At 46.3% G+C, this 26,450-nt stretch overlaps 1 protein-coding gene across 1 annotated transcript in view; it reads left to right on the top strand.

The window, feature by feature from the left end:
* The first annotated feature begins 2,235 nt into the window (after positions 1-2,235).
* KRT23 (keratin 23) overlaps positions 2,236-26,450 on the top strand; it is a 39,242-nt gene continuing 15,027 nt past the window's right edge. The window contains exons 1-3 of the mRNA XM_084804600.1: positions 2,236-2,718; positions 17,741-17,823; positions 20,705-20,861. Of these exons, the coding sequence (XP_084660726.1) occupies positions 2,305-2,718; positions 17,741-17,823; positions 20,705-20,861 (654 nt within the window). The 5' untranslated portion in view covers positions 2,236-2,304. The remainder of the gene's footprint in view (positions 2,719-17,740; positions 17,824-20,704; positions 20,862-26,450) is intronic.

The raw sequence follows: 26,450 nt of genomic DNA, 5'->3' as shown, positions 1-26,450 counted from the left end.
TAGGAATTGTGATGGGGCACAAAGCTGGATTTAACACCAAGCAAAGGTTTGGAAAATATTTGCTAAAACAAAAAAGGAGAGAAGATACGGTGGTGTGAACTTGCTCCCTGCCCAGTGTCCCTGATGAAAATTGGCCACCCTATGGCTGTTATTAATTTTTTTTTTAACTGATGTGATTCCAAGCAATGTGTTTAGCATTATGTCTTGACTAGTTTTCAGTAATAAACCTATTCCTGTCTGGATGGCCTCTTCTTCCCTTCATCTGCATAGCTCCATTCCTGGGTTCTGTTTTCCGGCTATGCTTGAGCGAGGCAAAGAGTGGCTTTGGCCTTTTATATATACAGATAGAACTGGTATTAATAACTTTCTGTACAGCACCTAGCATACTGGATTAGTAATAGTAATATTACAAAAATAGTAATGTTAAATAACAGGCACACCAGGCTGGTGTCAGCACCTGGCATCCTGAGGCACCTGCCAGGGTCCCGGCAGGGCCCACCACTGTTGGCTCCCTGGGCACCCTTTATGTTGTCTTTCTGGCCCTGCTTCTCCAAGCAGCACTTGCCAGCTGGGTCTAACTTCTATCTGCCATTTTAATTTCCCAACGCAGTGTCACTCTGGAGCATTGTGGGGAATTAAAATGGTGGCCCTCAGCAGCCTGGTGTTGCTCAGGCCCCAGGGAAGTCTGCCAGGGAGGGTGGCCACTTACATATCACCTAAAATGGAGAAACAGATTTGCACCTGTTAATGTATGTGTTTATTTGCCAGTATAGAAAGACCAGTGATAATTTAAATAGAAATACATCTCACAACAGTGGGGAAGGACCACCTGACCTGTCTTAGTCTCCTGTCTGGGTGCTAACTGTTGACGAGCAACTTCAAGGCTTCTGCTTTCTTAGGGATCTAGAACTTTAAGCTGGGCTTGGACTGGGCAGCCCTTCAAACAGAGGACATCTTCAAAGAGAGGTCTGTCATCTGGCAGCTTTTAAGAACATAAGAAGAGCCCTGCTGGATCAGACCAAGGGTCCATCTAGTCCATCATGCTCTTCACACAGTGGCCAACCACCTGTTTTCAGATACAGGACTTCCCTGTGTCCTCTGTAAAGTAGGACACATGGGCTCACTACCGCCAGGCCCAACCATGGAGGAGAGGGCTCACCCATGGGCACTTTGCCCAGGACCTCCTCAAACCCTGGCCCTGCAGGCACAGGAGAATAATGAGAGAGACGGCAGTTGACACAGGACTCCTTGATTGATTTCAATACTTTTTTCTCATGTTCTTGAAACAGTTTATATATAAACATATGTTCCTAAAAGGCTTTATATAATGACTTGGTTGTTGGAGGAAAATTCTGAGAGTGCCTTGGACTGCAAGAAGATCAAACCGGTCCATACTCCAGGAAATAAAGCCAGACTGCTCACTTGAGGGAATGATATTAAAGGCAAAACTGAAGTACTTTGGCCACATAATGAGAATAATGAGAACACAGGATACCCTGCAGAAGATGCTGATGCTAGGGAAAGTGGAAGGCAAAAGGAAGAGGGGCTGGTCAAGGGCAAGATGGATGGATGATATCCTGGAGGTGACGGACTCGACCTTGGGGGAGCTGGGGGTGGCGACGGCCGACAGGAAGCTCTGGCGTGGGCTGGTCCATGAAGTCACGAAGAGTCAGAAGTGACTGAGCGAATAAACAACATAACGACTTGGTAAGTAGTGCTTTGGGAAATCAGGAGTTGTTAACATGCTAAAAAGACATTCGAAAATGTGGAGGTTTAGAAATGGGTTTGACCTTTAAAGCAAGACCTGAGGAAGCCTAGCCCATTTTCTGGCCTTTGGTAGTGTGTGTAATTCAGGGTGCTTTTCTTGCTACCGCAGACAACAAAACCAGCACACTGAGCCGTGTCACTGAAAGAAACCTGAAGCAGACGCTGGGCTGCTTCAGTGCTGCACCTCGCCCCTCCCTTTGGTAGACACACCTCACTGATACAATGCAAAAAGCAAAAAAAAAAAAGAGAGAGGGAGGGAGGGAGAAGATAGAGCCCTTGGTATGTTGCCGTTGCTGTTCCAGAGAATGACAGCCGTATTTGCAGCCTAATAAGGGTTTCAGAACTGACCAAGAGGAAACACATATTTTGTGATGACACAATCTTTGTTGGCATAGCTGTTCAACACAAGGGAACTCCCACAGGGGCAGGCTTAAAAGCGCTTAAGGAAGGTTGGGACACTTCTCAGACAGTGCCAGTAAGTCAAAAGCGAGAGAGAGCGGAGTTTGTGTGTACATTCAGTTCCTCATAGATGTCAGGATGAGCTGCAGCCAAGGCATCTACCACTTTTCTTCCGGGTCTCTCAGGGGTGCTGCAGGATGCGGCCTCATGCATGTTGGAGATTCCTACAGAGCTTCCAGTTTGCATGGGGGAAGTAGCAGTACACACGTTCCCATGTCCTTTGGAGGGCCCACCTGGCTGGCCTCTGATGCAGGGGCAGGTTGGGGCGCCTTTCCTGGGAGCCATGGGGACCTCTTCCTGGGAAGGAACAAGAAGCAGACCATGCAGGAGCTGAACAACCGCTTGGCTGCCTATCTAGACAAGGTGCGTTCCTTGGAGGAGGCCAACACTCAGCTGGAGGGCTGCATCCGGGAGTGGCACAAGAAGAGGTCTCACAACGCCCGGTATGATTTCAAGGGTTACGAGCAAAACATCTTAGACATGCATGAGCAGGTAAGTCAGCGGAGATGCGTGTTTTACATTTCCTCTCCTGGGGGAATTGAGGTCCTCATTCAGCGCAGCTGGCTGCATTATAAATAGTTGAGATACTGCTCCAAATTGTTCCTTCTGCTGAAGTCGTGCAGAAGAAATGTCCTCAAGGAAAGGGGTGGACTCAGAGGGTAGGAAAGGGGGAAGGGGAGGTAGCCGTGAAATTAACGAAGAAGAAGGAAGAGTTCTCAAGCTAACTAGCTAAGTAATATTTTGCTTGGGGGAGGGAAAAAGCATATTTATATGTTCCCAGTTCAAGATTGTAACAACACTCCTGCTATGGACATCGTGGAATTTAGAGGCTTAGGAGCACAAAATTTCAATCCATCAGGATTTATTAGGCAATCAACAGTAATACATGGCAAACAAAGGACAAAACAAAGGAAAACATGTAGTATGCAGTGAGTAATTTGAAAGTAAAATGTTGAATTTCATTTTCTTTTCAAATGTCAATTTTATAAAAGTTAGTATAAAACTAGATCTTCCATCTTGCTCATAAAAATTTCAAAGAACAATATTAAGCATTAACTTGCCAAAATATTGAGTTTGGCAAGTTAATGCTTAATATTAGTCTTTGCCATTTTTATGAGCAAAACAGAAGATATAGTTTATACAAACCTTTATAAAATTGAAATGGAGGGGGAATTGAAAATCAACATTTCGGTTTCAAATCGCTCTCTACATTTCAAATTTGCATAAAACATTATTTGAATTCTAAACAGAGAGAACAATGGCAGTTTTCTCTTGCCTTGTATATGCCAAAGATAAATAGTTTAAAAGCATAATTATTAGGTGATCTCATTGCCTCCTGCACAGCATGATTCTCTCAGATTCCATTGTGAGATTAGTTTTATGAGTGAATCCTAAATGCCTATTAAATTCAGTTAATGGTATAGTGTTTGAGCAAGCAGAATGGATTATCCATTCCTGTAAAATATGTCTACGGACATATATCCATGGGATTTTTTTTTTTAAAAAACCATCCAATGGATGCAGGACTTTATGCTGAAAATAATCTTATGCAGATGAGATAGGGGACCTTTTCCAATTTCTTTGTTTTAGCAAGTAGTATTATCAAGCTCTGCTGAGGAAAATTAATTTGTTACTTATCATTAGCAAGGCTATTGCTGCTTCTACAGGCCTGGCCTTGTCATGAGGGTTAGGTAGAGTGAGGTGGGAACCTCAGTTGGAAGCTGGGGCATGGTGAGTGGCGGTAGGAGATGGTATGTGCCACATCGCCTTCCCTGGAACCCCTAAGCTAGCCTGCTAGCCTCAGGTAAAATTCAACTGTCAGTAAGATTCATCTGTCATTCTGGGTCATGGAATGGGAGGGACTGCCCTCCCATCCATCACCTCAGGCAGCAAAATGTGTTTGGATGGTCTTGCCTCAGCTCATGCATCTCCTTGCAGTAATCTTGGCCTAGTTCTCGGAAACAGCCTGTGTCTGGGACTATACCGCTTTAGATTGTAGGAGGGGGCTCTCATAACTGAATGCTCATCCATCCAAAACAATTCCCTGCCCTTGAAAAAACAAGATGTCTGAGTGAAAACTTCCACTCTAGCTTTCTCCCTGACAACATTCTAGCTTTCTACGTGAAGAGACCCACAGTCTGAAGCAGTAGAGTCCAGACACAGGTACAGCACCCCATCTGCTACCTGTGATAACTAAGCCCCTTTCAGAGGTATGTCAACAAGTTATCCCTATTACAAAGGAGGAACTGAACCTGGCATATATTAATGCCTCAGGCCTGTTTGAACCATCAGTGTTTTCTTTCTTTGTTTTAGGGCTGCTTCTGATATCTCATTTCACTACTTGGGTTCTTGAAAATACCCATAGAGAAAAGGTCAATAAACAGCTGCCTAATGCAGGAACAGCTGGAGGTTTGCAACGCACATGTCTCTTACTCATGCCTGTCTGACCCATCCAGCGTTGTTGTTGTTGTTGTTATTTATTACATTTATATCCCGCCTTTTTTCCTCCTTAAGGAACCCAAGGCGGCGTACATAATCCTCCTTCTCCTCCTCCTCCCCCTCCTCCTCCATTTTATCCTCACAACAACAACCCTGTGAGGCAGGTTGGGCTGAGAGTCTGTGACTGGCCCAAAGTCACCCAGTGAGCTTCCGTGGCCGAGTGGAGACTAGAACCCGGATCTCCCGGCTCCCAGTCCAGCACTCTCGCCGCTACACCACACTGGCGTTAAAGATGTAGCCACATCCCTAAATGGCATTTTATACTATGAGTTAGGAAACAACATCAGAATGGGCCCTCATTTTGGCTAGACCTGTAAACTGTAAACCTTGGAGGGCAGGGATTTTGTGTGTTGTATATTGCCTAGGGTGGCCACTCATGCATTGCCCAAAATGGGGACAAAGGGGGACACCGATTTGCATAAAATTGCATTTGCTAAAGTAATTTATAGGCATAGACACACATTTAGAAATCATGATGATAATTTAAATAGAAATACAAGACATCTCACCATAGTGACCTGCCTGTGTACCTGTTCAGTCTGCTGTCCGGGTGGAAAGGTGGCTTATAAATATTTATAGAAATCAATAAACATAAAACTTGTTTTATGCCCCTGCTGCTTTACCTTCTTATTGTTATGTATCTTTAAACCAGACTTGGACTGCACAGTCCTTCAAACAGAGGACTGTCATCTCTAAAGGAGGCCACATGGCTACCCTAATATTGCCCAAGCCCAACACATTGTTTTCACTTTCAGTATATTTCTGATACACCATAGTAAGCAGCTCATGGCAAGCTGGTAACAAGGCAGATATAAATATACCTGTCCACATAAAACCATTTTCGAAGATGCTTTCTGTGGGTCAGTCTGCAATTACTTTCCAAAATCGAAGGGCTAAACTAAATGCTACGTTAAATACATCATATGCGCAGCTGATCCTCACCATTTCTTTACCTTAGTTTAAGCATGCAGCGCCCTACTCCTCTGGACTGGGACTACTGTGAGTGGGTACGGGAGGATTAACCCTTCCCACCCAGCCACTTTTCTCCCCAATCCCCTCCATCACTCCATTGACACTAAAAAAGAAAAAAAGAGTGGGGGGGAAACCTCAATTGGCACCAAATCTCTCTTTTTTAGCCACCATGTGTGTGGGAGGGGAGGGGATTTGCGGGGTAGGGTGGCTGGGTGGGAAGGTTTAAACTTTCCCAACCCACGCACAGTGGACCCAATCTGGATCATATTCCCACAAGCTTATGCTATGGTAAACAAAATGGTGAAGATAAGCTACACACTACGTATTTAATGTAGTGTGTAGTTTAGCCCCAAGTGAATGGAATACTAGAATGGATGTCTCCAAGTATATATGAAGCCAACCATACAGGACAAATGGCCATTCTGTGCTAAATTAGGGAAACAATCCTTTAAAAAAAATCCTCCCTGTAAATATATAATTTCCTTATAATTAAAAAGAATTACTGGTTTCCACTACAAGGAAGTTGCTTTTCAAGCTGAGGGGTTAATATGGACTTGTAATAAAACCTATCCAACTAGGTAAGAATCCTGGTGATGAATCAGATTAAGTTACTTTGAGCTTCACGCTGCCAAATAAGACAAGAAGCCAGGCTTTATGCAAAGATGTGGCTTAGTTTATGAAGAGTATTTCTGGTTCTGAATGGTGGTAACTTGTACCTCCCATAATCCTGAGAGGTTTTCACAAAGAGCTCTGAACGATGACAAGCAGTGGCATTGATCCCAGGGGTTAGGTAACTCTTTCAGCATGGTAACAGCCCTTATGCCGGCCTGTGTGGGACGAGAGCCAGAGAAAGAAGCCTGAGCCAGTCAGCCAACATAAAGGTCTCTTCAAGTTACAGCTCTTTTCAGGCCCTGAATGGCTTTCCACAACCCAGGCCAGATGTGCTACAAAAACGTTTTGAGGACAGATCAAACACACACACATAAATGAGGACTTTCGTAGTGCAATCTCCTGTCCTCAGCTTCCTTCACCTCAGGGAACCTCTGACCTAGGGAGGTGGTGGGCTCTCCCACACTGGAGGCATTCAAGACGAGGCTGGACAGCCACCTGTGAGGGATGCTTTGACTCGGATTCCTGCATTGAGCAGGGGTTGGACTCGATGGTCTTATAGGCCCCTTCCAACCCTACTATTCTATGAGGTCTCATCTTCCTGCGCTCTTCCTGTAAACTCTCCCCTCAGATTTTGACCCTGGGTTTTATTTGCTTGAATTGACTGAAAGGAGCCCCTGCCAGGTGAAGAAGTCATCTTCCTGGCCCAAGGTAAAAGCTCCTCTTAGGTAATGTATCAATGGCTACTGGCCATGATCAGCCCCAGCCCAAGCCATGATGCCGCCCCAAGCGAGGTGGCACTGGTGCCCTTGGTGCTGGCGGTGGCAGCCGCAGTGCTGCCCACACCCTGCTTCTTCTGGGTGGTGGGTGGGCTAGTGGCTGGTAGCGGCAGTGCCCTCAATCCCTGCTCACTGGCTGGCCAGCCGCTCCCACCTGCTGCCCCAGCCACGGGGCTCCTGGGAGTCAGCCAAAATACCGCGAGAGGTCCCAGCGGCTCCCGCAACATTTCAGGACCTCTTGTGATGTCCCAGCTGCTCCCGCGAGACTTTGTGACCTCTCATGATATTTCTCCTGAGTCTCCCAGGAGCCCTGCGGCTGGGGCAGAAGGTGGGAGAGGCCAGCTGGTGGGCCGGTGAGCAGGGAGGGAGGAAGAGGAGAAGGAGCCGCCAGTCAGCCAGGCAGGCATTTGCAAAGAGGTAGGGAGGCAACAGCAGTGTGGTTGGGTGGTGGTGGTGGCGGGCCCTTTGCGTGGGGAGAGCAGTGCAATTCTCTGCTCTCCCCATTCCACACTGCCTGATAGCTGACTCATTATAGGGCCGGCCCTGATCATCATGGCTATATGCTGCCTCCAGTATCGGAGGCAGTATGCCTCTCAGTACCAGTTGCTCGGGAGCATGGGTGGGTGGGTGCCGTTGCCCTCACATCCTTCTTGTGGGCTTCGCATAGGCATCTGGCTGGCCACTGTGGGAACAGAATGCTGGGCTAGATGGACCCTTGGTCTGATTCAGCACAGCACTTCTCTTGTTCATATATAATGACACCCACAGAGTTATAAATGTGGGCTTCTCCGATATTTTGAATTCTGCTTCTGCAGTCATCCACAGACATCAAGAAAACCACAGGTAGACCACAGGTAGAAAGTAACCATAGTTCATCACAGACTTTCCCCCTATCTGTTTCCATCCTGTGTCAAGTAACTCGGAATGCTCAAGGATTTCATCCGGTCCACATTTTAAAGCAAACTGAACTGATCTGCACCTCCTGGGCTAATGTGCGAATTGCAACACAGTTGTCATTCGGATTTCACACTTGTATGCATGCATTGTGAAATGCGCTTGTGCGGATTGAAAAAAAGATTCGCAGATTGATACAGAATGGGCTTAAGAATGAACACATGCAAAGCTGACATGGATGGACCAGAAATAAACTGATCCGTCTGTGGTGGCTGGGGGTTATGGGAGTTGTAGTCCACCTCATCTGGAGGGCACGAGGTTGGGGAAAGCTGCTCTAAAGCGTCTGGCTGTGCACCAGGTGTATTTCTGCTTCTTCTGAAGTTGCCTAAATAGACTAGGTTCTTTCCTCCCTGTCTGCAATTCCTGTCCCCCATTGTCAGCACTCATCATGCACTTTTGTATTGTGTCTGTCTCCACTGAATTTCCTAACTCTAATATTTAGAATTGATTAATGCAAGCTAGACATCCCCCCCCCCCAGCCGGACCTGACCCATTACCTGTCCTCAGGCCTGCACTTAGACAAACACCTGCTGATCTGGCAGATGGAAAAACCATTTACACATTCCATTTTGCAAATGCTTTGCAGCATGTTCGTGTTCTGCAGTTCTGTGGATAGATTCGGCAACCCGACAACTTACCATCCCTCACACATCAGTGGCTTACCCAGGTCAGGTGTCAAGGGTGGGCACGGGTGGGCAACTGCTGAGGGCCCACACTCTAGCAGGGGCCCACTACAAGAGTCCCCCAGAGTTACTTCTCCTCTTCGCCATTCCAACCTGCGTGTTCACCTGCCTCTTGCCCTGGGCCAGACGACGGTGGTGGTGAGAAGCAGGAGCAGGAGATGCCGCGGCCAACTTGCTCCCTGTCTCTGCCTGTCCAGCACACAAGTAGCAGCGACAATGAGCAAGAAGATGAGAAGCAATAGTAGCTGGCGACAATGGGAGTGAGAAGGTGGACTTACTGACCGAAGGGGCCCTTTGGGGTGTCTTGTCCAAGAGTCCTCAGAAACCCAGAGCCAGCACTGTGCATCCCCGAGAAAAGTAAGGATTACAGATTAATAGGCAAGCAGATGGCAAATGCACCATCCGGGAAACACTTGTGGGAGCAGGGAACCTCATTGGTTTAGGACAGAATTCCATGAATCATGATTGGCTGTGAGCTCACCAGGTGCTTCTGAGAGCTCCAACTGAATTGGGGGTGTGTGGCCTGAGTACTCCCAGCAGCTGAGTGGGCGGGAAGCTTCAGTCTGTTTCCCGGCTCCCAGCTGAGCAGAGCAGAGCAAGCTGCTCCAGCTGGTCCAGGGACTACAGAAGCAAGCAAGCTCCCAGAGAGCAAGCAACCAGGGGGAGCAAACAGGAGTTGGCCGGGGGAGTTCAGCAGGGGAGGCCCCTAACATTTTTTTTTCATTTTTTATTTTTTTTTTTTTAACTAACTTTTCCCCATTTATTTGCCTTGTAACACACACTTTCACACCAGTGGGACTCTGCTTTTAACCTCTACTGAGTAGAGGAACAGGCACAGGCTAGTCTAGAACAATCACAAAGCTAGACACAAAAAGGGAAAAGAGGCTATGGAAGGACAAGACTCTCCAGTGGTGGTGACCTGCAAGGTGTGTGCAATGTTTGTTTTCTTGCCTGAGAACAACATGGCCTACACCTGCAACAAGTGCAAGTTGATCATGCTGCTGGAAGAAAAAGTAAGTGGACTGGAGCGGCGACTGTCGACCCTCCGGGGAATAAGAGAACACAAAGAGTTCTTGGACAGAATGGGGGAACTACAGCAGCAAAGGGAAGACTAGAAGCTTGAAGAGCAACAGCAAGATGAGGCAGTGGGAAATGCTGAGGTGAAGAAAAATGGAGTAGAGGATACTCCTTGGAAAAGGATGACAGTTAGGAGAAGAAGAACTAGACGCCACTCTGCACCAGTGGAAGCAGTGGAGCTGTGGAACCGGTTCCAGGTACTTGCAGATGAGCCTGGAGGACAGCCTGCAGAGGAAGAATCACAGGGGAACCTACATGAGAGTGAGCAAGAGGCTGAAGGTCAGTCAAACAGAGGCGATGAAACCCAGGCCTACAACAACAAGAAGAGAAGAGTGGTAGTAGTGGGAGACTCCTTGCTGCGTGGGATCAAGACCCAAGTATGTCGCGAAGATCCGTGGACTCGCCAGGTATGTTGTCTCCCAGGAGGACGAATTAGAGACGTGACTGAAAGGTTGCCTGCACTCATAAAGCCCACTGACAGGTATCCCTTTCTTCTCATCCATGTGGGAACAAATGATACCGCCAAGCAGAGCTACGAAGAAATCACGTCAGACTTTGAAGCTCTGGGAAGGAAACTCAAGAACTTTGGGGCCCAGATAGTTTTCTCATCCATCCTTCCAGTAGTTAGAAGAGGGATAAAAAGGGAAAGACAAATACTCTGGATGAATGACTGGCTATGAAGGTGGTGCCGACAAGAGAGATTTGGATTCTGGGACCACGGGCTATACTTCCTGGAAGATGGGCTGTTGGCAAGGGACAGGTTGCACCTCACAAAGGATGGGAAGAATGTGTTTGGCCACAGCATGAAGAACTTCATCAGGAGGGCTTTAAACTGAATCCTACGGGGAAGGGAGATGTAATGTTGGGGGTAACAATGGACGTAGGCGCATGCTCTGCAACGGAGAGAACAGCTCTGATAGCGCCCAATAGTAGTCTTCAGACACATGTAGGAAGAAAGCCAGACAATGAAGCACATGGTCTTCGATGTCTATATACTAATGCCCAGAGTATGGGAAACAAACAGAATGAACTTGAACTCTTAATACAGGAGGGAAATTATGACTTGATAGGTATAACTGAGACTTGGTGGGATGACTCTCATGACTGGAATACAGCAATTGAAGGATATAACTTGTTCAAAAAGAACAGGAGGAACAGAAAGGGAGGTGGGGTTGCACTGTATGTGAAAAATAACATATCTCTGCACAGAAATACAGGAGGATGAGCTTGGTAGCCCCATCGAGAGCATCTGGATCAAAATAAATGGAGCAAAGAATAAAAGGAACCTGGTGGTCAGAGTCTACTACCGGTCACCCAAACAAGGAGAAGACGAGGATGAAACTTTTGAAAAGCAAATGGCCAATGTTTTAAGGAAGCATGATGTAGTAGTAATGGGGGACTTCAATTTCCCCGATATTTGTTGGGAGACAAATTCTGCAAAACATGGCCCCTCCAGGAAATTCCTGACTTGTGTTGCAGATAACTTCCTCCTACAGAAAGTAGAGGAAGGAACTAGAGGATCGGCTGTCCTTGACTTGATCCTAACCAACAGAGATGACTTAGTGGAGAAAGTAGCAGTTATAGGAACTCTGGGGGAAAGTGACCATGTTGCACTTGAGTTCTTGGTTCTAAGGGAAGCAAAAGCCGAGTGTAGTCAAACGTGTACCCTGGATTTTAGGAAAGCTGATTTTAATTAACTCAGAACAATGATCAGTAAGGTCCCATGGCAAGCGACGCTAATGAGAAAAGGAGTCCAAGATGGGTGGGAGCTTTTAAAAAAGGAAATTCTCAAGGCACAATCACAAACAATTCCAACAAGAAGAAAAGGTGGAAGACAACAGAAGAAGCCAATGTGGCTTCACAAAAAGCTTAGGGATGACCTGAAAACAAAAAAGGACACATATAGGAAGTGGAAAGAAGGCCAAGTAACAAAGGAAGAGTACAGGCAGGTAGCACAGAATTGCAGGGATGGCATCAGGAAGGCTGAAGCTGACAATGAGCTGAGGTTAGCGAGTGATGCTAAAAACTACAAAAAGGCTTTCTTCAGCTACGTGCATAGTAAAAGGCAGAGGAAAGAAATGGTTGTTCAGCTATTAAATAAGGATGGCAAAACGATAACAGATGACAAAGAAAAGGCAGAGGTGCTCAATTCCTACTTTGGCTCAGTCGTCTCCCAAAAGAGGGTCTATGACCCCCCTGGCAAAGGCGAAGTGCAGGCTGAAGGGGCAGGATTGCAGCTTCAGATCGATAGGCATATGGTCAAGGAACACCTAATGACTTTGAATGAGTTCAAATCTCCAGGGCCAGATGAACTGCATCCTAGAGTAATAAAGGAACTGGCAGAAGAACTCTCAGAACCGCTGTCTATTCTCTTTGAGAAATCATGGAGGACGAGGGAAGTGCCAGATGACTGGAGGAGGGCTAATGTTGTCCCTATCTTCAAAAAGGGTAAAAAGGAGGAACCTGGGAACTACGGACCAGTCAGTCTGACATCAATCCCAGGGAAAATTCTGGAGCAGATGATAAAGCAATCCATCTGGAAGCACCTTGAAAACAATGCAGTGATTACTCGAAGCCAACATGGATTTGTCAAAAACAAGTCCTGCCAGACAAATCTGATCTCATTTTTTGATCAAGTAACCTCCCTTGTAGACCGTGGGAATGCTGTAGACATCATATACCTCGACTTCAGCAAAGCTTTCAACAAAGTGCCCCATGATATCCTGATGAGCAAACTAGCTCAAAGTGGGCTAGATGAAACAACGATCCGGTGGATCCACAGTTGGCTACATGATTGGACTCAAAGAGTGCTTATCAATGGGACCTTCTCAAACTGGGGAGAGGTAACGAGTGGGGTACCGCAGGGCTCAGTCCTGGGCCCAGTGCTATTCAACATTTGTATTAATGACTTGGAGGAGGAGGTGCAGGGAATGCTGATCACATTTCAGATGACACAAAATTGGGTGGGATAGCTAATACTTTGGAAGACAGAAACAAAATTCAAAGTGATCTGGATAGACTGGAGCACTGGGCAGAAAACAACAGAATGACATTTAATAGGGATAAATGCCAAGTTCTGCCCCTAGGAAAAAGAAACCAAATGCACAGTTACAAGACGGGCGATACGTGGCTCAACAACACTACAAGCGAGAAAGATCTTGGAATTGTTGTCGATCACAAGCTGAAGATGAGCCAACAATGGGATGTGGCTGCAAAAAAGGCCAATGCTATTTTGGGCTGCATTAATAGAAGCATAGCTTCCAAATCCCGTGAAGTACTAGTTCCCCTGTACTCAGCACTGGTTAGTCCTCATCTGGAGTACTGTGTCTAGTTCTGGGCACCACACTTTAAGAAGGATGCAGACAAACTGGAGAGGGTTCAGAGGAGGGCAACAAAGATGATCAGGGGACTGGAAACAAAGCCCTATGAAGAGAGACTGAAAGAACTGGGCATGTTTAGCCTTGAGAAGAGAAGACTGAGGGGAGATATGATAGCACTCTTCAAGTACTTGAAAGGTTGTCACAGCGGAGAAGGCCAGGATCTCTTCTTGATCATCCCAGAGTGCAGCAGGACACGGAATAATGGGCTCAAGTGACAGGAAGCCAGATTCCAGCTGAACATCAGGAAAAACTTCCTGACTGTTAGAGCAATACGACAATGGAACCAATGACCTAGGGAGGTGGTGGGCTCTCCCACACTGGAGGCATTCAAGACGAGGCTGGACAGCCATCTGTCTGGGATGCTCTGACTTGGATTCCTGCATTGAGCAGGGGGTTGGACTCGATGGCCTTGTAGGCCCCTTCCAGCCCTACTATTCTATGATTCTGTTTCTACTTTGGTGATGCATTTGGCCTATTGGGAAAGTCTTCATCCCCAAATATGTTTTGGAGACGGCTTCTGCTTCTTCTGGGGCATCGTGCAAGATTCTACAACTGAAGTCAGGATGTTTTTCAAAACATCCCAGTACCACCACCACGCCCCCATCACAGCGTCACCCAGTTTCCTTTCGATGTGACTCTACATGAATTTTGTTCACAGCCAGGGGTCAGAAAGAATTTGCCTCAGTTCAAATTGGCTGAAGGCCCTGTGTGTCCATGTGTTGTCTCCTGACATGTGGCTTTCCTCCCTTGCTGGAGATATTCACTGTGCAGCCTCTTTCCTTATGGCACTCTGGGCTGCTGCATAGGTCGAGGGAGGGAGAGGAAGAAGCTGACAGGTGAACTAGGTTCTTCGGAGAGATAGTGATTGATTGGCATGTCACTGTGACTCCCAGCCACATGAGGATTTGGGCAAGGAAGTTTTAGGCTAAAGTGACTTTGTTCACAATAGTCTATTATATGGCATGCTTCCATAATCATGAAAATATAGGTCATTGATTCCAAGATTTTAGCTCCTGCCCTTTTCCTGTTCTACAGTTCAACAACAACAACACACCTTATTACTTGGAATGCAAAGATCGTTAATTGTATTTCTGAACCAAGTGAGATGTTTAAGGCCTTCCGTGTTGCACCTTCTGGCAACACCTCTTGTCTACCCAGAAATGTTCCTTCTCATTGCTCAATGAATACATTCCAAACATGAATCCTCCCAGCTGTGTGATGCTACGGAGGAATTTCAAGGAAAGACAAGACAAGAGAGGATCTCTTGGGGATGCCTTAGGTAGAGGTCAAGGGTATCTCAGGTTCCTACCCACAAAATTATTTCACAGAGACCCACAGTGCACCTGTTATCGCACCCATCCAGTGCACAAATTGCAGAGGGGAGGGGCCCCACACCTCCTTGCCTTTTGTGATGGCCCCCTTAGCTACTGGATGAGAAGGCTATGGGGTCAGCATTAGGGATGTACGAACTGGGTAAAATCCGTTCTGTCGTTGTTTCATGGATTGTCAGGTGCCTTTCGTTCCGCAGTCTGCCCATCCACAGGATTGGATATTTTTTAGTTCCCGGGTTTGCGCAAATGCTCAATTTTGTAAACTCGCATGTGTGAAAATGAGCAAATCCCCCCAAATGCGCAAAATCCCCCAAAACGTGCATTTTCACGCTTTCACCTATGGAGAAATGCACATTTTTGGCCAGTTTTTTTTTAATGTGTATTTTTCAACAACAAAATTTGTGCAAAATCTGGAAAGTTCGAAAAACAGTCTGCAAGTTAGTGGAATCCACCGGACAAAGGGAAAAGCTGGTCTGCTACAGAATCCACCAGCTAGATTCAGCAAAATCCAAACTTCTTTGGTTCCATTGTGGGTTTCTCCGACATCCCTAGTCAGCATTGTTTGGCTAAAGTTGGGGGAACCCATGGGGTGGAGCTTGTGATTTCATTAAAGTTCTCCCCTGCTCCCATCCCCAGTAATTCAAGCACTGCCCATTCCTTCATCATTTACTAACCTCTCCGTAAACCTGGCATCTTCCATCCACCAGAGCCTCTCCTTGGCAACTTCTCTGTTGTTTCCCCCTCTTTCACAAGATCCCAGTCCAGGAACATTTAACGGCACGATCTTGACATCATTTGATGTTCATTCCTAACCATTTTAACTGCACCGATGATTTCTCCACTCTCTCAGTGCAACCGTATGTAGGCTGGGTAGTGATTCTAATCCACACTAATGCTTGTGCGAATAGTGGTAGTCATGAACAGTGGATTAATGGAGAGTAAAAGCAAACTGCTTCACTCATCCGTATACTGATTCCCACTCCCATCACGACTACTTTGGCATTCCACACGCTGCTTCTCTCTTTCCAAACAAGAATATAATGAACAAACCCACATTACTAACTATGAAACAGAGAGTGTTGTGTGCACAGGAGTTATTGCTCGGAGGATTCAAGAATGTAACTACTGCTAGAAAAAGAAGGTAAGTCCAGAAAACATGCCCTTCAAGGTAAAAAGAGACACACCAGTTTAATTCTTAACCTTAAAGGTATTTTATTAAGGGACAGGTCTATAGAGACCAAATAAAGCAATTATTTTAGGACAGGCAACAGGAGGTTCTTCATGTCTTGAATGGGGGACATTAACATCTTTCTCAGAAGCTGCTGTTGCTCGAGGGCATCCAAAAATGGGAAATCAAAACTAGCAATGTGGTGAGATGATTTGCAGGGAAGGGCAATAACACCCATCGTACAGGAACAAAGCACATTTGGAAAAGGGATTAGGGATTCACATGTTGCAGGTATCTGGAAGAGAGCTGATTAATTCACCTGAGCCGTTGTAGATGCTATTTTCAGAGTCATCTGCTGCCCACGTACTAGTTTGGCCTTAACTGATGGAGGGATTTGGAATTTTAAAGAAAGACCTTCCCAGCAGCAAAACAACAAAATCTCTTCCCCGATCCAACTATAGTGTCCCTTTCGTTCATCAGATGGTAGCCCTTCCAGGTAAAATGTATCAGACAGTGTTTTCTAGTGATGTGATAACACGTATTACCTGGAAGACAGCATTCAGTTACTGCATTTGCCTTCACCCAGAGTGGCTGGGTGACCAGCCAGATGGGCAATTAATACATTTAATTAATAAACTAACTGACTAACTAACTAACTAACTAACTAAACCCTCTGCTCACTTACTTAGGGCTAAATCCCCATTGAATTCAGTTGGACTTGCTTCCCAGTGAGCATGCATAGGATCAGGGCTGTCACTCAAATTGCATCCGATAAGGTCTACTCAGAAGTCAGTTAGCCTCATGGCTTTAAGTGGCGAGTAATACCAGTGGTGGGGATTTTTATTTTTCTAACAAGAGCTGCATGAGGTTGGGGGGAGATCTCCTTGCTCTCTCTCCAGCTCTAAGCTTTGAGCTGGGTGGGGGAGGCAGAAACCAAGTCCCCACTTCCCACCAGTTCCAAGCTGGAGGTGTGGGAGCAGGGAGGGCTTGCTCAGCCTCTGCACCTCACAGGTGCTCTGAGTTTGGAATGCTAGTCTGATGCACAGGCTGGCCCAAACATCTTCTTCTTCCACCTCCGAGCTGGAGACCCGAGCATTGCAGAGAATTGTGAAACATGCCGTGGGATGCACACTCAGTTGACATGGGGGCACTGTTGGCCCCCACCATCCTCTCTCATGAATTGATAAGAGTTAGCATGTTCTATAGCACACGCCCAGAACATTCCTCTGTGGCTGTGCATCTCAGAGGAATATCAGCAGGAGTTTGAAGGCTGACTTTCAGCTGTTGTTATTGCGAAATGTAACATGCATGGTAATTGACATGTGTGACATGCAATGGTAATTAGTATTTGGCAGTTGGCAGCTGAGAATTCCTATCAGAAGCAAGCTAACAAAAAAAATTAAAAACCAAAATTTGCTAACAAGTATAAGGTATCCAAATCTAGAATTTAGAGTTACGTATTTGACACTTTCATATAATGTGAGTTTGAATTTTGCTTTGAGATATTTCATTCAAAATTTGAAATGCCCAAATTAGAAATGTTTGCAGGTCATTGTTTCAACTCTAAAATGAGTATTTCCCAAAGGGAGGAAACGTATACAAAGGCCCTAGCCAATCAGGAAGCCAGGCTGGAAATAACAGATGGCCTGAGAAGGACCCCAGAGGTTCCATGGAAGTTCCGGAGACTAAAGGCGCAATCCCATGCATGTTGGGACAGAAAAAGTCCTACAACTCCCAGCATTCCCCAGCCAGTATGGATTGTGTCCTAAACCTTCTTGGGCCTTAAGGGGAAGGTTTCGTCTGCTGGAGCCACAGGATGGATGGTACCATTGCTTGACACACTTTTCCTGGAAACCTGTGTGATAGTATTCATAGTTTGGTAGGGAAGAGTAAAAGAATCCCACCCAACACTGTTAGTCTTTAAGAAGCCACAGGACTCCTTTTGGTATTTTCCAAATCCAATGTGCTAAGAAGTGTCACCACTTCTCCAGCCAAATTGTCACATCCTGAGATATCCATTCTACATCCTCAGTGAGAGTAATTCCATCTTTATTATTTGCAGATTGAGACTGGGCGGGTTACCAATGCAGGCATCGTTCTGCAGATCGACAATGCTAAGATGGCAACCGAGGACTTCAGGCTCAAGTAAGTTCTTCTTTGAACTCATCTATCCTTGAAAGCCGAAATGGACAAGCACATTGAACGTGGCTCTAACCACCCTTAACCACCAAATTGGTGGCTTTGGCCTTCCCTCCCTGCCACTTATGCATTTGTGGCTGCCCGGATGGACGTAGCTGCTTGAGGCTGAAAGCTTTGCTGCCTTTCCTGAATGGGAGAGGGAACTTCAGGAATTATGTAGGCCGGAGGCAGGCAGAAAATAGGTCAGGATCCACTGCTAGATCATGGGGTGATTTGCAGTAAATCAGCAAGGGTTTCTGACTCCCAATTGTTCAATAATAGCAACAATAACAATACCAGCACTGCCACCTCACCACCATCACCACCAGAAATTAGGCTGCTAATTAGGAGTGGGACCAGAAGTGAATTTCTGTGCCCAAAGACTGTAAGCTCAGTTCTGATACAAAAGCAAACTCCTGGACTGAGCAAGTAGCCAGAGGCATCCTATTCCTTAATTCCGTGCATTTCTGTAATACCACCACCACCACCCCACTACCATTATTTTGCACCTGATTCCAGTTGGTGGACTCGGGGTTTCTAGTAAAACACAAAGCAGATCCTGCAAGCGTGAAGTCTGCCCTCATTTGATGTAGGCAATCCAACCTGTTTGCTTTTGCCCATTTCTCCTCCCTCCTGAAGCTAGTTATGAGGAGCTTCACTGGGGCTAAAGGCCCACCCTAACCTCTGGCTCATACATCCATGGTATTAAGAGGGTGTGTCCAGATATGCACACTTACTAAACATGTGCTTGCCTGTTTATCTATAAAGCATGGATGCAAAGTGTTGACTTTTGCTATCAAAATGAGTGTGCAAAGCAGGGGAGTAAAACCCACCTCTCCTCCACCTTATCTCTCCTGCTTTATGCCATTTCACGCAGCACAGCCCACTTCATTATCGGAGCTGGCTAGAGGAAAAACAGCTTAAAGCCCCTGAGGGTGGTGGAGACAAATTTAATTCCTTCCCCTGCGTATTCATTTTGATATAAAAAAGCAAACTCCCCCTCCCCCTCCCTTTTGTAGGTAAATTAACATGCATGTGTCTGGTTCGGCCATCAGTTGATCTTTTTGAGAATGTAGTAGGACGAAGGCAATCGTCTCTTAGGTATGTAGGAGCCAAGCCATTTAGGGCTTCATGGATCAGGTTCTGCAACATCTGTATTGTGTCCAGAAGACAATGGGAAGTTGGAGCACTGGATTCAAGTTAAGCTCTTGTGCCTTGTAGCACCAGCTGAAGTTTCCAAACAGCCATCAAGGGAAGGCAACGTAGTGCTAATTATGGGAGTCTAACCTCAAGGTTACAAAAGCAGGGGTGACAATCTAAATCTGACAAAAATAGGCACAATGTTTTCACCAGGAGGAACAAGTGAAAGGTGCCCCTCCCCTCCCCACACACACACAGAGCAATTAATCCAGGAAGACCCCGAAGCTTCAAGCCTGAATGTGTTTTCTGAGGGCCCTCCCTTCTTAGCGTGCAATCCTATGCATGTTTAGACAGAAGAAAGTCTTACAATTCCCAGCATTCCCCAGCTGGCATAGCCAGCTGGGGAATGCTGGGAGTTGTAGGACTTTCTTCTGTCTAAACATGCGTAGGATTGCGCTCTTAGTTTAGCAGTACTGCAGTGGTCTGCGTAGCACCATTAGTCAACCTGTAGAAAAAAGTAGAATAAGATGTCACAAACATTGCAAGGGCAATGAGTTTTTTAAAAAGTTAAAGACACCCTCGAGGACGAGGTCTGTCCCATTCCTTATCTCAGGCTCACCATAATGTTTGGTTTGGCATAGAAGCCATGCGTTCTTAAAGACTGACATTTCGTCCAAACCTCTTTCTGCTTCAGTTCACCGTGGAGCAATGCTGACTAAAACTGTTCGAGCAGCTTCTTTCTGAGTCACTGTAATGTAGTTTAATGAGGCTGTCCAAATGTTTGTCGTACTAGATTTTCCTTAGGACACAATTGCACAAATGCACAAATAGTTTAACCTGATCTACCAACAACACTGGCAACCAGCTTCCCTAGATGGAAATGGTATTTATGTATGTATGTACATACGTACATACGTACGTACGTACGTACGTACGTATGCTTTTCATTTCTATACTGCCCAATAGCCAAAGCTCTCTGGGCGGTTCACAAAAAGATAGCTGCTACACCATGAGGACATAGGAAACTGCATTATGCCAATCAGATCATTACTCCATCTAGCTCAGTAGTGCCTGCACTGACTGGCAGCAGCTTCCCAGGGTTTCAGGCAGGGTTCTTTCCCAGCCATACCTCAAGATGCTGGGAATTGAACCCGGGATCTTCTGCATGCAAACAGTGTGCTGTACCACTGAGCTATGGCCCTTCCCTGCAGCTCTGACAGGTGGCTTTTATCATTTTCATCCTCCTATACCAGACAAAATTAATTTGGACCAATACATCTGTCTTAAGAGGACTACACCGTTTATGTATGTATATGCAAGGGAACTGTATCCCATCAAGTCACTGAATATTTTTAGAATCTCCTGTCTGATCACCTCCTTGCCCTATGGGTTTTACATCTAACCAAATTGGCTTTGGAAGCAATGCCTTTGGGCCAGCGTTAGATGCATGCCAGGTACCAATACTGGTTGGTCAGTCAACTTCTCCATGACTGTGTTGAGCTTCAGTGGACTTCACGATTGTCCTTGAGTGGACAATGCTTCATTGTGTCTTTCCAACCTGTATTCTTTTTATGGCATGAAGGTGGGAGAAGAAAAAGTTGACACAGGAGGCACACTTGCAAAATGCCTAAACATTGTAGGTGCAAATCCTCTGTGGGATTGCTGTCTCCAACCCACTCAAGTATGCAACTTCTTTTTCTTGGCTCAGATATGAGGCAGAAAAAGCTCTTCGGCAAAGTGTGCAGGATGATGTTGAGAACATTCGCAAGGAACTCGACAACATGACAATTATAATAACAGACCTGGAAATGGAGATTGAAGCTCTGCGAGAAGATAACATACTCAAGAAGAAAGAACATGAGGAGGTAGGATACACTTCCAGAAATGCTAAAATGAGTTGTCTAGGTTGATTTCCATTTATTTTAATTAACTCTTATGCTTTTTTTAATCAACTAACCCAGTAATCCTCTTCAAGTTTATTATCTGGTTGAAAGCAGCAGTTTTGTAAGTCATTTCATAGTTATTTTGAATTTGCAGGGATCCAGCACACATAAGTGAGTATTATCGGTACGCTGTTACTTACCCTGAATGCAAATTTCTGTCCAGATCAGCCAACTGGCATGGGCTGGCCCTAGCATGGGCTGGCCATTTGGCAATCCTTAATATATAAAATCACCATTTGTGGCTCATTAGCACCTAAATTTACCATAAGGCTCCAGCCATAATCCATTTAGAGACTAAATATAATTCAGTCACAAATGAAAGAAAATGTTAAGAACATAAGAAGGGCCATGCTGGATCAGACTATGGGTCCATCTAGTCCAGCATTCTGTTCACACAGTGGCCAACCAGCTGTCGACTAGGAAACCACAAGCAGGACATGAGTGCAACAGCACCCTCCTGCCCATGTTCCCCAACAACTGGTGCACATGGCATACCAACTCTGGTACTTGAGGTAGCATATAGCCATAAACTGTAATAGCCAGTGATAGACTTCTCCTCCAGGAATATGTCTAACCCCCTTTTAAAGACATCCAAGATGGTGGCCATCACTACATCTTGATGTCGCGAACTACATAAAGGGATGTGCGAACCCACTCCCATCCAGGTTCTCCGGGTGCCTGCCCAGCCCCTGCCCCCGTTTGCTGGTCCCCAGACCACACTCAAGCCCCTCCTGTGCTCAGCAAGCAGCCCGCACTCACTCTGGCAGCCTCATCGATCTCCGCGATTGCCATTTTTGAAAAATAAAATGGCAATTGCAAAAATGTGCATAATTGTATATGCCGGGAAATGCGCACTTTCACGCAGACACAAATCTGCACGTTCACAAAATGCACATTTTCACACACGCAAATATGTGCATTTTCCAAAATGTGCATTTTGCACATTACACAAATATGCGCATTTTTGCAATCGCCCTTTTATTTTTCAACAAATGGCAACCGAGGAGCTCAATGAGGCCTCCAAGGTGAGTGCAGGCCACTCACCAAGCACGGGCAGGGGATGAACAGGGGCAGAGGCTTGGCGAGTGGGGCTCAGGGGTGCTGGCAGGGATGGAATCCCAGATGGAATCCGGCACCCGCACCATCCCTAATTCCATAGTTTACTACACACTGTGTGAAGAAGTGCATTGAGCAGGGGGTTGGACTCGATGGCCTTGTAGGCCCCTTCCAACCCTACTATTCTATGATTCTATGATTCTATGATAAGTCCTTCCTTTTATCTATCCTGAATCTCCCACCAATCAGCTTCGTGGGATGACCCCGGGTTCTACTGCTATGAGAGAGGGAGAAAAAAGTCCTGAAATGTTGAATTAAATCTCCAAGGTGTCGAACCATTAAGCTTTGAACACTCATTAATCTCAGCTGAGCAAACACTCAACGGGCTTAATTCCTGTCAATTAAAAACTGACACACTGAATTTTCACCCTACTTATATAGCCTGGCACAGCACTGTTCCCTGCCATTCACTGGCACCACACCACCAGTCTGATGCCAAGTTGTATGTGTATCACAGTTTGGTGATCAGGGGCTGCATTTGCATAACCCAGGAACATAAGAGACAGTGTGGCTAGAGTGCTGGACTGCGAGATGGGAGATCCGGGTTCTAGTCCGTACTCGGCCATGGAAGCTCACTGTGTGACTTTGGGCCAGTCACAGACTCTCAGCCCAACCCACCTCACAGGGTTGTTGTTGTGAGGATAAAATGGAGGAGGAGGATTATGTACGCCGTCTTCAGTTCATTGGAGGAAAAAAGGCGGGATATAAATGAAATAAGTAAATAAATAAGGAAGGAAGGAAAGCCATGCTGGGTCAGACCAAAGGCTGATCTCGTCCAGTGTCCTGTTTCCTACAGTGACCAAGCAGACGCCCCTCAGAAGCCCACAAATCTCTGCCACAGAGTGGTATGGCTACTGCATGCTCTATTGCTGAGAGTGAGGCTGTCTAGAGAATGATGCATATTTGAGGAAGATGCTCTAAGCCAGCCATTACTACTGGGAAAGACACATCAAAATGCCTCAAATTTTAGATATGTTGATAATTTATTTACGTTTTATTTATTTAAAATATTTATACACCGCTCTACATCAAAAGATTGTGGAGCAGTGAACAGCAAACATAAAAGAATAAAACACCACATTAAAACAGTAACTTTTTTTAAAAGACAAGTTCCAAGAAGGCCGAATTTAACAAACCAGGGCTGGTCACACAAGGAAGGCCTCCCGAAATAACAGTGTCTTCAGGAGGCTCCAGAAGGAACACAACGTTGGCGCCTGCCTGACCTCCCAAAGCAGAGAGTTCCACAGGAAGGGTAAATGTCCCTTTAACACTAGAGGCACAGGAAAGAATGATTTCAGGCGCTCTGGCCCAAGGCATTTTGCCACCTGAAGCGAGCGGCTGCCACCGCCCTGCTTTTTCTGGCAGTGGCTCAGACGCCGACACCTCCCACCCTCCCTGCTTGGCTGGCTGGCCAATCCAGCCAGCCTCTCTCGTGCTCCCACCTGTCCACCGCTCCTACCTTGTGCCACAGCCACGGGTGGGAGAGGCTGGCTGGATGATCACAGAAGGTCCCGAACTATTGAGAGAAGGTTGGAACCTCTCGCGATAGTTCAGCCGACCTCTCCCAGGAGCCCTGCGGCTTGGGCATAAGGCAGGAGCAGCGGCAGGGTGGAAGCGGCAGCAGGGCGGGCAGGTACATGAGAATAAGAGCGGCCAGCTGAGTTGGCTGGCCGGCCAAGTAGGTTGGGTGGGAGGGAGGCGGGTGGGCGGGCGGGCGGAGGAACAGGAGTGGCGGCTCACTTGCTCACTGGCTTGCCTCTCTCCCCCCCAACCTGCTTGGCCAGCCAGCCAACCCAGCTGGCCGCTCTTGTGCACATGCACGCCCAGCCAACACAGGTCGGGTGGGAGTGTGAGTGGGTGGCTGGGCAGGAGCAACAGCTGGGCGGGCGGGCGGCCAGTTGGGCAGGTGGGAGCCAAGCAGGCGGCCAACAACACCAAGAAGCGGCGGGTCCTTTGGAAGGGGAGAGCGGTGCAATTTGCCACTCTTCCCATTCTGCCGCCTGATGTGCCTGCACCAGGCAGTGTCATTGTAGGGCCGGTCCTGATTTCTGGAGCTTCCAGAGGTAACACTATCTCATGTCAGCTACCTGATTTCAGCATTTCAGATGAAATGCGACCGTTGTAGTGTTAAAGTTTCTAGTGGTAGATAGGGATGGGGAAATCTTTCAGTTTCTTCTTTTTTCCTGTTTCTCTCTTTTTTCCTGCCTTGTTCACTGATTTCACATCAGTGTAAGGATCTAAGTCCACATGAACATCTGTATGCATTTTCATGCACACTTCTAGAATACGCATTTTGTGTGCACTCAATGCACATATTTTTGTGCATGCTTTTCGCAAATGTATGCATTTTGGCAAGCTATGTTCCCTATTACAATGCATTTCTGTGCATAATTTTCAGCACTGTGCACATTTCTCTGCAAACTTTCCCCTAAGGTATTTATTTGATTTGTACCACACCTTTCTACCAAAAAATGGCACTCACGGCATATGGATTATTGTGTGCACTTTCCCCTAATGTGCACATTTTGGTGCGCATATTTCTAAGTGGAGAACTGTATCACAACATTCGGGAAAGTGAGAATTTCAGTGCAGAATGTGTTCTGGTTTGCTTATTGGTTCATGAAGTGCAAATTTGGTAAATTCTCATACAAATTCAGAGGGAATGAACTTCTCACCTATCCCTAGTGGTAGATCTCACAGTTAAATATCAAATGGAACACAACAAGTCATAGAAATGTAGAACATGAAACCAGTATCAGATTGTGTTCCACTGATGTCATTTTGTGCTTAGAAAATTTTGGAAAGATGCATTGCTTTTGTCCCCTTTAACTAAGCAATCAGCACAGTGCATCTAAGGATGGGCGAACTCACCTGAGTCCACCCTGCGACCCGCTCACCAGATCCCTGCCCACTGCTCACCCCTGCTCACGCTGGGATGCGAGCCGGCTGGTGGTTCGCAGGAGCCCAGCAAGTGCCGCCGCCAAGAGCAACTGTGTCCCTCTCTGCCAGTGCTCGGCAGAGAGGGGCTCAGTTGTTCTTGTCAGCAGCAGTGGAGGCAGCAGGATGGGAACCAAGAGGGAAGAGCAACACTCAGGCAAGGAGCGGGGGCCACCGAGTTGGGCAAAAGCAGGGGGTCGCAGACTGGCATCTGGCGGGTCTGAACTGGCGGGAACCCCCCAAGCTTGAGCCCCCAAACAGACACTCAGGACATCCCTAAGTGCATCACAGCTTTTAGGCTCTCTGAATACTGTCTTGTTCTAACCTCATTCTCACTGCTTCCCAAAGGCACTCGCAGTATGTAAACCACAAGCTGATACTGCAATGAAGGGAGCTTTACCAAACCAGTTCAGCTTGTCTAATAATTAGGTTGTTTACATAGTAATTAGGTGCTTTCATTCAGCTGCTCCTACAGTAATTACATTGAACCTTCATGGCTTTTGGATGGAAACATGGCCATATACAATTTTGTAGAAACACTGATTAAGTTGAAAGGCACTGTTTCAGGTTTAGAAGAGGATGTTGCCCTCCCCCAAAAAAGGTTTCAAGTTATATTTCAGTAAGGAGCCAGGATTCCTAAAGCCAAATGTAACTGTGCTTCAGGCAGTCAAATTTAAAATTTTCCACAATATGCCTCTGGTCCAGCCTAGGTATCCTTTCACCTTTCAGTAGAAGGTAATGCATGGGGAACCTATGGCTCTGTCTCCTGTTTTAAATGTGTCCTCCTAATTGCCTGGCCTTGCACAAGCAGTGCCTCAGTGGCACGACATATGGCTGGTAATTACAAGACCCACGGAGCATCCCAAGTGTCTCCTGTTAGTGACTGGGTTCACACATGACAACCCATACTCAAGATTGAGTATGGGTTAAGTGTGGGTTGTCATTGAACTGTTGGTTGTCATGTTGCATGAACCCAGCCATGCTAACAAACTACGATTTATTAACCACGAACAACCCACAATTCACAACCCAACACCAAACCATGGGTTATTTTCATGGGTTGTTCGTGGTTAACAAACCATAGTTTGTTAGCATGGCTGGGTTCACATAATGCAACAACCTATGTTTCAACAACAGCCCACGGTTCAACGACAACCCACACTCAACCCATACTCAACCCTGAGTGTGGGTTCTTGTATTGTGTGAACACAGCCATTGTCTCTTTGATTGCCAAGTCATAGACCTCCATGTCATCCCCTCCCTTCGCTACTTTGCCCAACATTTTTAAAAACCCACCCTTGGAAACCAGATATACACAATCTATGAAAATATAGCTTAGTTTGCCAAATCATTCCATATGCAAAATGTGAGTTATCTGGTGCAGGAATTTGAATTTGGGCTAGGGAAGCCTTGTATGTACAACCTTGCTCGTATATTTCTAGGTAGTTAAAGACTCTC

The sequence above is a fragment of the Heloderma suspectum genome, chromosome 6, assembly GCF_057233095.1.
Source record: "Heloderma suspectum isolate Gila_16-S chromosome 6, 16-S_ref, whole genome shotgun sequence".
Classification (NCBI taxonomy): Eukaryota; Metazoa; Chordata; class Lepidosauria; order Squamata; family Helodermatidae; genus Heloderma; species Heloderma suspectum.
The sequence above is the reverse complement of the archived record's forward strand: the minus strand, read 5'-3'. Positions and strand labels throughout refer to the sequence as shown.